The sequence below is a fragment of the Lutra lutra genome, chromosome 6, assembly GCF_902655055.1.
Source record: "Lutra lutra chromosome 6, mLutLut1.2, whole genome shotgun sequence".
Classification (NCBI taxonomy): Eukaryota; Metazoa; Chordata; class Mammalia; order Carnivora; family Mustelidae; genus Lutra; species Lutra lutra.
The window spans coordinates 95,065,554-95,078,915 of NC_062283.1; the positions used below are offsets into that span (position 1 = coordinate 95,065,554).

General features: G+C 39.4%; 1 protein-coding gene across 5 annotated transcripts in view; it reads left to right on the forward strand.

Moving 5' to 3' along the window:
* Window positions 1-13,362, forward strand: part of UTRN (utrophin) — a 513,165-nt gene that overhangs the window by 224,099 nt on the left and 275,704 nt on the right. For all 5 annotated transcript variants that reach the window (XM_047733710.1, XM_047733711.1, XM_047733712.1 and 2 more), the window contains one exon: window positions 11,841-11,991. In XM_047733710.1, coding sequence (XP_047589666.1) covers window positions 11,841-11,991 — 151 coding nt within the window. The remainder of the gene's footprint in view (window positions 1-11,840; window positions 11,992-13,362) is intronic.

Consider the following 13,362-nt stretch of genomic DNA (forward strand, 5'->3'; position numbering starts at 1 on the left):
GAACAGTTTCAGGAGAATAGGAATTAGTTCTTCTTTAAATGTTTGGTAGAATTCCCCCGGGAAGCCATCTGGCCCTGGGCTTTTGTTTGTTTGGAGATGTTTGATGACTGTTTCAATCTCCTTACTGGTTATGGGTCTGTTGAGGCTTTCTACTTCTTCCTGGTTCAGTTGTGGTAGTTTATATGTCTCTAGGAATGCATCCATTTCTTCCAGATTGTCAAATTTGTTGGCGTAGAGTTGCTCATAGTATGTTCTTATAATTGTCTGTATTTCTTTGGTGTTCGTTGTGATCTCTCCTCTTTCATTCATGATTTTATTTATTTGGGTCCTCTCTCTTTTCTTTTTGATAAGTCTGGCCAGGGGTTTATCAATCTTATTAATTCTTTCAAAGAACCAGCTCCTAATTTCGTTGATTTGTTCTATTGTTTTTTTGGTTTCTATTTCATTGATTTCTGCCCTGATCTTTATGATTTCTCTTCTCCTGCTGGGTTTAGGGTTTCTTTCTTGTTCTTTCTCCAGCTCCTTTGGGTGTAGGGTTAGGTTGTGTACCTGAGACCTTTCTTGTTTCTTGAGAAAGGCTTGTACCGCTATATATTTTCCTCTCAGGACTGCCTTTGTTGTGTCCCACAGATTTTGAACCGTTGTGTTTTCATTATCATTTGTTTCCATGAATTTTTTCAATTCTTCTTTAATTTCCTGGTTGACCCATTCCTTCTTTAGAAGGATGCTGTTTAGTCTCCATGTATTTGGGTTCTTTCCAAATTTCCTCTTGTGATTGAGTTCTAGCTTCAGAGCATTGTGGTCTGAAAATATGCAGGGAATGATTCCAATCTTTTGATAATGGTTGAAACCTGATTTAGGACCAAGAATGCGATCTATTCTGGAGAATGTTCCATGTGCACTAGAAAAGAATGTGTATTCTGTTGCTTTGGGATGAAATGTTCTGAATATATCTGTGATGTCCATCTGGTCCAGTGTGTCATTTAAGGCCTTGATTTCCTTGTTGATCTTTTGCTTGGATGATCTGTCCATTTCAGTGAGGGGAGTGTTAAAGTCCCCTACTATTATTGTATTATTGTTGATATGTTTCTTTGATTTTGTTATTAATTGGTTTATATAGTTGGCTGCTCCCACGTTAGGGGCATAGATATTTAAAATTGTTAGATCTTCTTGTTGGACAGTTCCTTTGAGTATGATATAGTGTCCTTCCTCATCTCTTATTGTAGTCTTTGGCTTAAAATCTAATTGATCTGATATAAGGATTGCCAGTCCTGCTTTCTTCTGATGTCCATTAGCATGGTAAATTCTTTTCCACCCCCTCACTTTAAATCTGGAGGTGTCTTAAGGTTTAAGATGAGTTTCTTGTAGGCAACATATAGATGGGTTTTGTTTTTTTATCCATTCTGATACCCAGTGATTGATTGGGGCATTTAGCCCATTAACATTCAGGGTAAGTATTGAGAGATATGAGTTTAGTGCCATTGTATTGCCTGTAAGGTGACTGTTATTGTATATTGTCTCTGTTTCTTTCTGATCTACTTCTTTTAGGGTCTCTCTTTGCTTAGAGGATCCCTTTCAATATTTCACGTAGAGCTGGTTTGGTATTTGCAAGTTCTTTCAGTTTTTGTTTGTCCTGGAAGCTTTTAATCTCTCCTTCTATTTTCAATGATAGCCTAGCTGGATATAGTATTCTTGGCTGCATGTTTTTCTCATTTAGTACTCTGAATATATCATGCCAGCTCTTTCTGGCCTGCCAGGTCTCTGTGGATAAGTCTGCTGCCAATCTAATATTTTTACCATTGTACGTTACAGACTTCTTTTCCCTGGCTGCTTTCAGGATCTTCTCTTTGTCACTAAGACTTGTCAATTTTACTATTAGGTGACGGGGTGTGGACCTATTCTTATTGATTTTGAGGGGGGTTCTCTGAACCTCCTGGATTTTGATGCTTGTTCCCTTTGCCATATTGGGGAAATTCTCTCCAATAATTCTCTCCAATATACCTTCTGCTCCCCTCTCTGTTTCCTCTTCTTCTGGAATCCCAATTATTCTAATGTTGTTTCGTCTTATGGTGTCACTTATCTCTCGAATTCTCCCCTCGTGATCCAGTAGCTCTTTGTCCCTCTTTTGCTCAGCTTCTTTATTCTGTGTCATTTGGTCTTCTATATCGCTAATTCTTTCTTCTGCCTCATTTATCCTAGCCGTCAGAGCCTCCATTTTTGTTTGCACCTCATTAATAGCTTTTTTGATTTCAACTTGGTTAGATTTTAGTTCTTTTATTTCTCCAGAAAGGGCTTTTATATCTCCCGAGAGGGTTTCTCTAATATCTTCCATGCCTTTTTCGGCCCCGGCTAGAACCTTGAGAATCGTCATTCTGAACTCTGGATCTGACATATTACCAATGTGTCTGTATTGATTAGGTCCCTAGCCTTTGGTACTGCCTCTTGTTCTTTTTTTTGTGGTGAATTTTTCCACCTTGTCATCTTGTCCAGATAAGAGTATATGAAGGAGCAAGTAAAATACTAAAAGGGTGGCAGCAACCCCAGGAAAATATACTTTAGCCAAATCAGAAGAGATCCCAAATCGTGGGGGGGGGGAGAAAGGGGATAAAAAGAGGTTCAGAAAGAAAGAAAAAAAAAATTAAAAAAGAAAACCAATAAAGAAAAAGTATAAAAAGGAAAAAATATATATATATATATTAGATAAACTAGTTAAAAAATGTTAAAAAAGAAAAGGGTAAAAGTTAAAAAAATTTAGCAGCAGAAGAAAAAAAAATTGAAAAAGAAAAGAAAAAAAATTAATTTAACTGCAAGGCTAAAGAATCATGGGGAGAAAGCCATTAGTTCCGTGCTTTGCTTTCTCCTCCTCTGGAATTCCGCCGCTCTCCTTGGTATTGAAACTACACTCCTTGGTAGGTGAACTTGGTCCTGGCTGGGTTTCTTGTTGATCATCTGGGGGAGGGGCCTGTTGTAGTGATTCTCAAGCGTCTTTGCCTCAGGCGGAGTTGCACCGCCCTTACCCGGGGCCGGGCTGAGTAATCCGCTCGGGTTTGCTTTCGGGAGCTTTTGTTCCCTGAGTGCTTTCTGTAGAGTTCCGGAGGGCGGGAATGAAGATGGCGGCCTCCCGGTCTCCGGCCCGGAGGAGCTGACAGCCTGGGGCCCCACTCCTCAGTGTTCCCCCAGAGAACAGCGCCCAATGACTCCCGCCACCCTGGCCTCCGGCAGCGCTCCAAGCTGACCGAGCCTGCGACCGGTTCAAGGTAACCCCGAGCTGAGAGTCACTCCTCGGCTCTATCTCTGTAGCCGGCTTCCCCGTTCTAATACCTGTGAGCTCTGCGACACTCAGACACCCCCGATCCTTCTGTGACCCTGCGGGACCTGAGGCCACGCTGACCCCGTGTGGGCTTCACCCCGGTTAAGCCTCTGGAGCGATGTCCCTCAGCGGAACAGACTTTTAAAATTCCCGATTTTCTGCTCCGTTGCTCCGCTGCTCCCCGGGAACCAGCCCCTCCCCCGCGGTCTATCTTCCCATCGCTTTGGATTCACTTCTCCGCCAGTCCTACCTTGCAGAAAGTGGTTGATTTTCTGTTTCTAGAGTTGCTGTTCTTCTTCTCTTCGATCTCCCGTTGGATTTGTAGGTGTTTGTAGTTTTTAGATAAGCTATCTAGCTGATCTCCCGCTACCTGAAGTAGTCTCAGCCTGCTACTTCTCCGCCATCTTGACTCCTCCCCCCTCATATATGTTTTTAAATTTGTGTTTTCATTTCATTTGGGTAAATATCCAGCAGTGGAATTCCTGGATCATATATTATTTCGTTCTCTAAGTTTGGTGGAGTCTCCATACTGTTTTCCATAGTAACTGCCCCAATTTACATTCCCACCAACAGGGCACGAGGGTTCACTTCTCTTCACATTCTTTTTTTTTTAAGATTTTATTTATTTATTTGACAGACAGAGATCACAGGCAGAGAGGCAGGCAGAGAGAGAGAGAGGAGGGAGCAGGCTCCCCGCTGAGCGGAGAGCACGGCACGGGGCTCTGATCCCAGGACCCTGGGATCATGACCTGAGCTGAAGGCAGAGGCTTTAACCCACTGAGCCACCCAGGCGCTGCTTCTCTTCACATTCTTTCCAATGCTTGTTATTTCTTGTCTTTTGATACTAGACATTCTGACTGGTATGAGATGATATCTCATGTGGTTTTGATATGCATTTCCCTCATGATTAGTGATGTTGAACAACTTTTCATGTGTCTTTTGGCCATCTGGATGTCTTCTTTGTAAGAATGACTATTCAGGTTCTCTCCTTTTAATGGGATTATTTGTTTTTTTGGATTGCGTTGTATAAATTCTTTGTATATCTTGGGTAATAATCCCTGATGGATAAATCATTTGCAAATGTTTTCTCCCATTCAGTAGGTTGCTTTTTTGTTTTGTTGATGATTTTTTCACTGTGCAAAAGCTTTTTATTTTGGTGTGGTTCCAGTAGTCTATTTTAGGTTTTTTTTTTCCTGCCTTACCTGAGGAGACATATCCATAAATATGGATTTTTTTTTAAAAGATTTTATTTATTTATTTGACAGACAGAGATTACAAGTAGGCAGAGAGGCAGTCAGAGAGAGAGAGAGAGAGAGGAGAAAGCAGGCTCCCCGCTGAGCAGAGAGCCCGATATGGGGCTCGATCCCAGGACCCTGGGATCATGACCCGAGCTGAAAGCAGAGGCTTTAACCCACTGAGCCACCCAGGCGCCCCCATAAATATGGATATTTATGGCTAGTGTCCAAGAGATTACTGCCTGTGTTTCTTTGGGTAGTTTTATGGTTTCAGGTCTCACATTTAAGTCTTGACTATGTATTTGCTTTTACCAGTGAAAAATTTCAGGTCTCACACTTAAGTCTTGACTATATGTTTGCTTTTACCAATGGGGAAAATTTTTTTTTCATGGTTTTCTTACTTTTCTGGTTGTGGCCTTTTCTTTGCACTTGACGAATGGTGATGAACTCCTTTAACTTTTGTTTGTCTGGGAAACTCTGTCTCTCCTTCAATTCTGAATGACTTTGCCAGGTAGAGTATTGATTGTAGGTTTCTTCCTTTCAGCACTTAGAATATACCATGCTGTCTTCTGACCTGCAGAGTTTCTGTGGAAAAATCAGCTGATATCCTTGTGGGATTTCCCTTTAGCATAATGGCTTGTTTTTTCTTGTTGCTTTTAAGATTCCCTCTTTATCTTTAGTTTTTGCCATTTTAATTATTCTTTGTCTTGGTCTGGACTTCCTTTTGGGACTCTGTGCTTCCCAGACCTTGGTGTCTGTTTCCTTCCCAATATTAGGAATGTTTTCAGCTATTATTTCTTCAAATAATTTTCTACTCCCTTCTCTTTATCTTCTCATTTTGGGATCCCTATAATGTGAATATTATTACAGTGGAGAATGTTTTAGAGTCCCTCTAATCTATTCTCATTTTTGTCATTATTTTTCTTGTTGTTCAGCGTGGTTGCTTTCCATTACCCTGGCTTCCAGATTCCTGAGCCATTCTTCTGTATCCTCTAATTTGTTGATTCCTTCCAGTATATTTTTCATTTTAGTTATTATATTCATTAACCCTGGCTGGTTATTTTTTATATTTTCTGTCTTTTTGTTGAAGTTCTCACTGAGTTCAAATATTCTTCTCTCAAGTCTGGTGAGTATCTTTATGACTATTACTTTGCTCTCTTTATCAGGACTATTGCTTATCTGTTTTATTTGCCCTTCCCCCCTGCCCCGCCCATGATTCTGTCTTGTTCTTTCATTTAGGACATATACCTCTGTTTCCTCATTTTGTCTGTCTCTCTGTGTTTGTTTCGTATATTAGGTAGGTCACTTATATCTCTTGGTCTTGAAAGTAGTGGATTTGTGTGGTTTCCTATAAGGCAATCCTGCACTACTGCATATGCCCTCCTATTGTGGCTGAGTCATGATTACTATGGCACACTGGTGGGTCAGGCTGGCCCTTAGCCCAGCTAGCTACAATGATCTGCTTTGCCTGTTGTGGGCCCACTGGGCAGGGTTTGCTCCTGTGGCTATTAAGAGACCTGGCTCTATCACCTTGGGTTTGTTGGTAGATGGGGCCAGCAATTAATATGGCTCTCTGCAGTTAGCTCCTGCAATGGCTGCAGCTGCAGGTGCAAGAAAGGGCAGGACTTTCTCTCTGTACAGCCAGCTGAGAGGCCCAGCAGCCCTGGGCACTAAGTATGGGCACTTTGGTATATGGGGTTATCCCCTCTACCCCCGAGTCAGAAGTCACTTTGGAGGGATGCCTGCCCTTATTTGTGAGATGGTTGGGTGGGGTGGGTCTGCAGAGGAATGCCAGGATGGAGCAAGTGGTGCTAGCTAGCCAGGTAAATGGATGAAGAGTATCCTAATTGCTCCCAGAAGCATTTGGCTATCTATGCTGGGTAAAGGTGAGAAAAATGGCATCTGGCAGCACTTTGTCCCTGGGGAAATTTCCTGCAGATCCCTGCCCCTCTGGTAGTTTTGTGCTTTTCTTGTTTGTTATTGTAGAGTTGGCATGTGGTAGTTTTCTTCTGTAGTCTATGTGATGCATGTGTGTGGTATAAAATTGATTTTTCTGACCTTTGTAGTATATTGACATCAACTGTATGTAATGATGAATTTTCTCTTTTTAAAAATCTTCCAATTTGTATATTTGCATTGGCTAATGTGGTAGAACTTTAAGAACATTATTGATTAGTAGTGCTGATGGCAGAAGTTCTGCTGTTTTCTTGATTATAAAAATTTTACCTTTTAAAAAGGTAACATGGGGGGCGCCTGGGTGGCTCAGTGGGTTAAGCCGCTGCCTTCGGCTCGGGTCATGATCCCAGGGTCCTGGGATCGAGTCCCGCATCGGGCTCTCTGCTCAGCAGGGAGCCTGCTTCCCTCTCTCTCTCTGCCTGCCTCTCTGTCTACTTGTGATCTCTCTCTGTCAAATAAATAAATAAAATCTTTAAAAAAAAAATTTTAAAAAGGTAACATGGGGATTTTCAAAAATTTAAGCACCAAACTATATTTAACTGTATTTTCTTATTTTAGAAATCTTATTTGTCATAGCTTTCATAATTTTGTTTCCTTCGTTAACTTGATTGCATTTGCTAGAGTGTTGTCTTGTTTGTTTTATCCCAGCATTTGTTTGCATTATGTTCTTAATTTTTGTTTTTCTTTCCCAACTTTGGTAACCTATTATAATCTTTATTTTTCTCCATCCATGTTTATCCACCTTTCACAAGTAGTGAGAACTTTTTGTATTCTTTTTTTTTTCTTCCATAAAATATCAAGGCAGTGGCAAGCGTCCTGCACTTTTATGGTTTCAGTTATCACTTATAATCACATGAGGGTGACCACCAAGTCCATTTGTCTGTACCAGGTCCTTGTGCCATTTGGCCTATAAAACTTTTAAAACTTTTTTTCAGGAGTAGAATTTAGTGATTCATCACTTACATACAATACCCAGTGCTCATCATAGCAAGCATAGTAATGCCCATCACCCATTCAGCCCATTCCCACACCTCCCCTCTGTTCTCTATAGTTAAGAGTCTATTTTATGGTTTGCCGCTCTCTCTCTCTCTCTCTCTTTTTTCCCTTTCCCCTATGTTCATCTCTTTTGTTTCTTAAATTCCACATATAAAAGTGAAGTCATAGGGTATTTGTCTTTCTCTCAATGACTAATTACATGTTGACTAACTGAAATTTAAATAAAAACTTGAAACAAAAAAAGAGAAGAATAATCTATGGGGAAAAAAAAACAACTTTTCAAACTTTGTTGGCCAATAGTAAAAGTATGATAAATACCATGAAAATATAGCAGATCAACTTTCTTTGAAAATTCCCTTATGCCTAGTTTACACTGGTGCATGGTGTTAGTTTTCATATTTTTCCAAATAAGTAATTTTACAACCATCTTAGATAAATAATGGAGCCCCCTTTTCCTGGACAAATTTCTTCCCTTTCTTTGAGCCAGTTATTTCTTCCTTCTCATCTTGGATCCTTATGTATCTTCTCTCCTAAGAATGTCTTCTCAGGTATTGATCTTCTGTACTTCCTTTGGTGGCTTTCACTGCTATGTGGACAAAGTTCAGACCTTGCATCTTGAACTTGGAAGCTTTTTAACTTTGTTTTCCCAGTGGCCTAATTTCTTATACTTCGTATATATTGCTCAAAAAAATTTTTCTTTAATTTCACAAAATCTTGATTAAAATTTTCTTTGTTTTCTTTACCTTACCAGTTTCTGATTCTTACTCAGAATTCCATCTTCTACAAAGAATAGTTTTCCTTCTTAATTTCATCAGTTATCCTTTTCTCATTTTTTAAAAATGTTCAAAATTCAATTTTAGACTTTGCCCATCCACCTACCTCTGTATACTTGTCTATCCATCTGTCCATGCACCATCTGTTTGACCAGTATTTATTGAATGCTGACTAATTCAAGGCACGTACCGTTATGTGTAAGTAGTTATAAAGGATTATAAGGCAGGTGTACTAAGTAGATATAGTAGTCTGTCTCTCAGAGTCAAAGTATGTATAGTAGAAAAATATAGGCATTTACTATATAGTGCACAGTGCTTTGATGGAGACAATACAGAAGACCATGCTAGGCACCTTGAAGGATTTGGGAATCTTCTTGGAGGTTACCCAGGTGAAGGAATAGAGGGAATGCATAAAGTCATAGATAAGAGAGAGAGAGTATAGTGCAGTTGATGAAATGGAAATAGTCGAGCAGAGTTAGAACTCATAGCAGAAAGATGAAACCAGAAATGTCTGAAGAGGCTATATTAGAAGGACCTTGTGTATCAAGTTAAGTAGAGCTGACCCTCAAACATCATGGGGATAGGATCACTAGCCCCCTCCCCCGCAATGTAGTTAAAAGTCCATGTATAACTTTTGGCTCCCCCAAAATTTAACTATTAATGCTTACTGCTGACTAGAGCGTTAATGATAATATAATTTATTAACATATATTTCATGTGTTCTATGTATAATAGATGGTATTCATACAATAAAATAAGCTAAAGAAAACAAAATTTTACTAAGAAAATAATAAAGGAGAGGAAGTATATTTGCAGTATTTATAAGAAAAATCCATGCATAAGTATAGGGAGCCATTACAGTATTTTAACAAGGGAATGACAGTTTGCTGATTGTAGAATACATTGGTAGAGGACGAGACTAAGAGCTGGGAGGACCCGTTTGTGCTGGTTGCATGATAATAATTTGGTTAGGATAGTGGCTGTGGAAGTGGAGACTAAAGGAAAATCTGAGAATTAAAGAGTTGAGTCAGTAAAATTTGATTCATGGGATGTTGGAGTAAGGAAGGAGGAGGAATAAAAAATGAGCCCCAAGTCTTTGGCTTGAGGACCTAAGTAGGTGGTGGTACCATTGCCAGAAACAGGGTACATCGATGGTGAGATGAGTTTGTGGGCAAGATGGTAAGGCCAGTGGAATAGTAGAGATAGCAAACTCATATGTTTATAGTACAAATCTAAAGCTAGAATGCAGTAAGGCTGGGACTTCGAGTCTGATTCTCTGGAAGACCACAGTCCTTTGCAATACTGTACTGCCTCACATGTGAGCTGGCAGGGTTAGAGGGGGGGTGATGGCTTTGTGAGTCCTACCTGAACATGCATCTCCTCCCTCCTTTAAAAAAAAATCTTTCCTGGGGCGCCTGGGTGGCTCAGTGGGTTAAGCCTCTGCCTTCGGCTCAGGTCATGGTCTCGGGGTCCTGGGATCGAGCCCCGCGTCGGGCTCTCTGCTCAGCGGAGAGCCTGCTTCCCTTCCTCTCTCTCTCTGCCTGCCTCTCTGCCTACTTGTGATCTCTGTCTGCCAAATAACTAAATAAAATCTTTTAAAAAAAAATCTTTCCTATTTAATCCATAGCTATGCTGCTTAGATTTATTTGAAATTTATCCTATGTTACAATGATACTCATCTTTACTAAATATAATGTTTATATTCTCTAGGTCTTCAGACCTTTTAGGCAGACTTTTTAGCAACATTTTCTATTGCAACATCTGAAAAATTAGAATTTGTTTCTTTTTTTTTTTCCCCAAAGATTTTATTTATTTATTTATTTGACAGAGAAGGCTTTAACCCACTGAGCCACCCAGTTGCCCCTAGAATTTGTTTCTTTAGTGATTTAGTGATTGCATAATTTTAATGAAAGGTAATTTCATTATTTCATAAAATTCATGTTATGAAAGGTAATGAAGATGCCTCTGTATCTTCTCTTAGTGTTTTGTTGGAAGTGCTCTTATTTTTGTTGTGCCCAAGAGAATGTTACTTCCTTGTGGGTATGCAACAAATATTAACTGAATTTTCAAAATGATTTTCATGGAAGAAGGAAATAGAAACATTTTTAGGAGTTAGTGATGCCAGGCACTATTTTATTATTTTTTGAAACGAATGTTATCTTTTTATCATGCAAAATAAAAATTTTATTAAAATTGTCAAAATCTCAGGGATATCATCTAACACTCTTCTAACACCGCTACTCTAAAAAAAAAAAAAAAAAAAGCACAATGAAGTTTGTTAGGATCCAAATCCAAAAAAGATTTTTCATTGTATACTTAGTTAATGTGTTCCAAGTGTGGCAAGCAGTGGAGTTTGACATTATCTCATTTCTAAAGGAGTTAGGTTTAAATAAAAGTCTTGAGAGCCCTTTGTCTCATTGGCTAATGCTTCCATGCTGTGCTGTGTCCAGATAGAGGGAACACTCCAGATTGGCCACCACACAGAGCATGTTAGCCAGCTAGGGCTGCCAACATAAGATACCACGGATGTTGTGGCTTAAACAACAAACGAATTTCTCTTAGTTCTGGAGGCTGGAAGTCCATGGTCAAGGGTTTGTTTGTTTGTTTTTAAAATTTTTATTTATTTACTTGAAAGAGAGACAGAGCATGAGCAGTGGGGAGGAGGCAGAGGGAGAAGCAGACTCCACGCTGAGCAGGGAACCCGAAGTGGGGCTTGATTCCAAGATCCTGAGATCATGACATGAGCTGAATGCAGACGCTTAACTTAGTGAGCCACTCAGGTGCCCCAGGCAGGGTTACTTTCTAATGAGGCCTCTCTTCCTGGCTTGCAGATGGTCACCTTCTCCCTGTGTCCTTACACACAGTGGCCTTTCTTCTATGCTATTGCAGAGAGAAAGAGATGTCAATCCCTGATACCTATTTCTCTTCCTATTATGACACCAGTCTTATGGGATTAGGACCCTACTCTTATGACCTCGTTTAACCTTAATTAGCTCTTTAAAGATCCCCTTTCCCCAAATATAGTCACGGGGACTAGGGCTTCAACATATGAATTTTAGGGGGTGCAGTGAAGTCCATAATACAGAGATAATGGAGTGAAGGGGATTTTGAAGTATTTTGGCCTTTTGGTTTTTTTTCTAGCTGGGAATGAAGTATTCTGGAAGTAAAATACCTCACCCCCCAAGGAAATAGGGTAATTAATCATATTTTATATATTTACCATGTTAAGTGTTTAAAGTTGGGTAGGTTAACATGGCTGCAGCTAATCAGTCTTGATTTTCCAAGCTGGGGCAGGCTGTCTTTTCAGGTAAAAACCTGCCCAGTGTGTTTGCATATGTGTGCATGCATGTTAAGACAGAGAGGGGCGGGATTGCTCTTGCTATGGTGCCTGTTTCTCTAAGAGGAATCATGAACTTTAATCTTTGAAAACTGGTCTTACAGAGCAGTGAGCTGTGAATGCATTTGTTTTGGGGCTTTTCATTTAAATGAGATTTGAATTTCCTTTTCAGAAAAATTGCTTCTAGATGGTCCTGGAAATTTTGGAAACCTATTTTGTTTCTTGTCCTCTAGTCATTTTGATAGGGCTATGGAAGAATGGAGACAGTTCCATTGTGACCTTAATGACCTCACACAGTGGATAACAGAGGCTGAAGAGTTATTGGCTGAAACCTTTGCTCCCGATGGTGGCCTGGACTTGGAGAAAGCCAGTATGCACCAGCAGGTGAGTGTTTTCAAAAGAGGATAGGGGTCTCTCAAGAGGTGCCATATTTCTTTAGTGTGCATCATTGCAGACAAATTTTGAAAGTAAGGGGTAAATATGTTACCTTTTCAGGAATACATGGATAACCTGTAATTTTTGTTCCAGTTCTACTTTTCAAGTTCAGAAGTTGAAGAAACACTAGTATTTAGAGTCTTTATTCAGGACTTTAGAAATTTACATTAAACATGCTCTTCAGTGGTTAATGTAGAAAAAATGTTAATTTTTAAGATTTTATGTTTGGAATAACATTTGTTAAATTTTGTATGCAAGATTTTTTCAAGGACAGAAGGATATTTGCAGACCTCGTCTGTTTTCTGTACTTAAACACTAGGCATCTTACTTTTCTTTGTATAATTGATAATTCTTCTATAAGTAAATTATTCTTCAGCTGTGTCAGGTGAGTCTAATTCAGTTTTGGGAAATATAACACAATAACTAAATCAGTTCTGTTGATATTGGGTGATTAAAAATAATGATCAAGTGGCGCCTGGGTGGCTCAGTGGGTTAAAGCCTCTGCCTTCGGCTCAGGTCATGATCCCAGGGTCCTGGGATCGAGCCCCACATCGGGCTAGCTGCTCAGCAGGGAGCCTTATTCCCCCTCTCTCTCTGCCTGCCTCTCTGCCTACTTGTGATCTCTATCTATCAAATAAATAAATTAAAACTCTAAAAAAAATGAACAAAAGCAAGCAAAATGTCAGTTTACCATTGTTAAAAATATTTTTTATTAAGTCTTTAAAATATACTTTATGTAGAAAGTTCACAAGGAGTTAGAAAATTCTTTTTTTTTTCATGAGCATGTTAATTTTTATGAATTTTATTTTTAGAGTTATAGATAAGTGCTTAAATTTGACTTTAAAATGTCCCTTTTTAGTTTGTTGCTTAAAAATTTACAGAGTCATGAAACAGTGTCTCAGTCAAATACACATTGAGGTTTACTTACATATGGTGGGACATAGGGTATGTGGGGGGTGTATACATATACATGTATTTAGAAATGCTTTCAAGCACATATTTGGAAGAAGAGAAACAATCCACTTTACTCAAACATAATTGATGCTTAGGTTTCAACGTGAACAACTCTTATTTGAGTTATTAGGCTCTCCTCTTCCATTGTATTTTGCCTGATGGTATTCATGAGAAGGGGTTAGAGTTCGAAATAGGTTTCATTTAGTGTGTTCACTGAGGTGTAGGTAAAGTGTTCTAAAATGCCCTTTTCATGAACAAAAAATGTTCTTCCAGACTTTGTTTCTCTAACACTTAATCTGGTGCCACAGGACCTTTGTGCATCTGTTGCATAGTTCCATTTAGTAGTGGAGTTCATCTTGAGTTGTA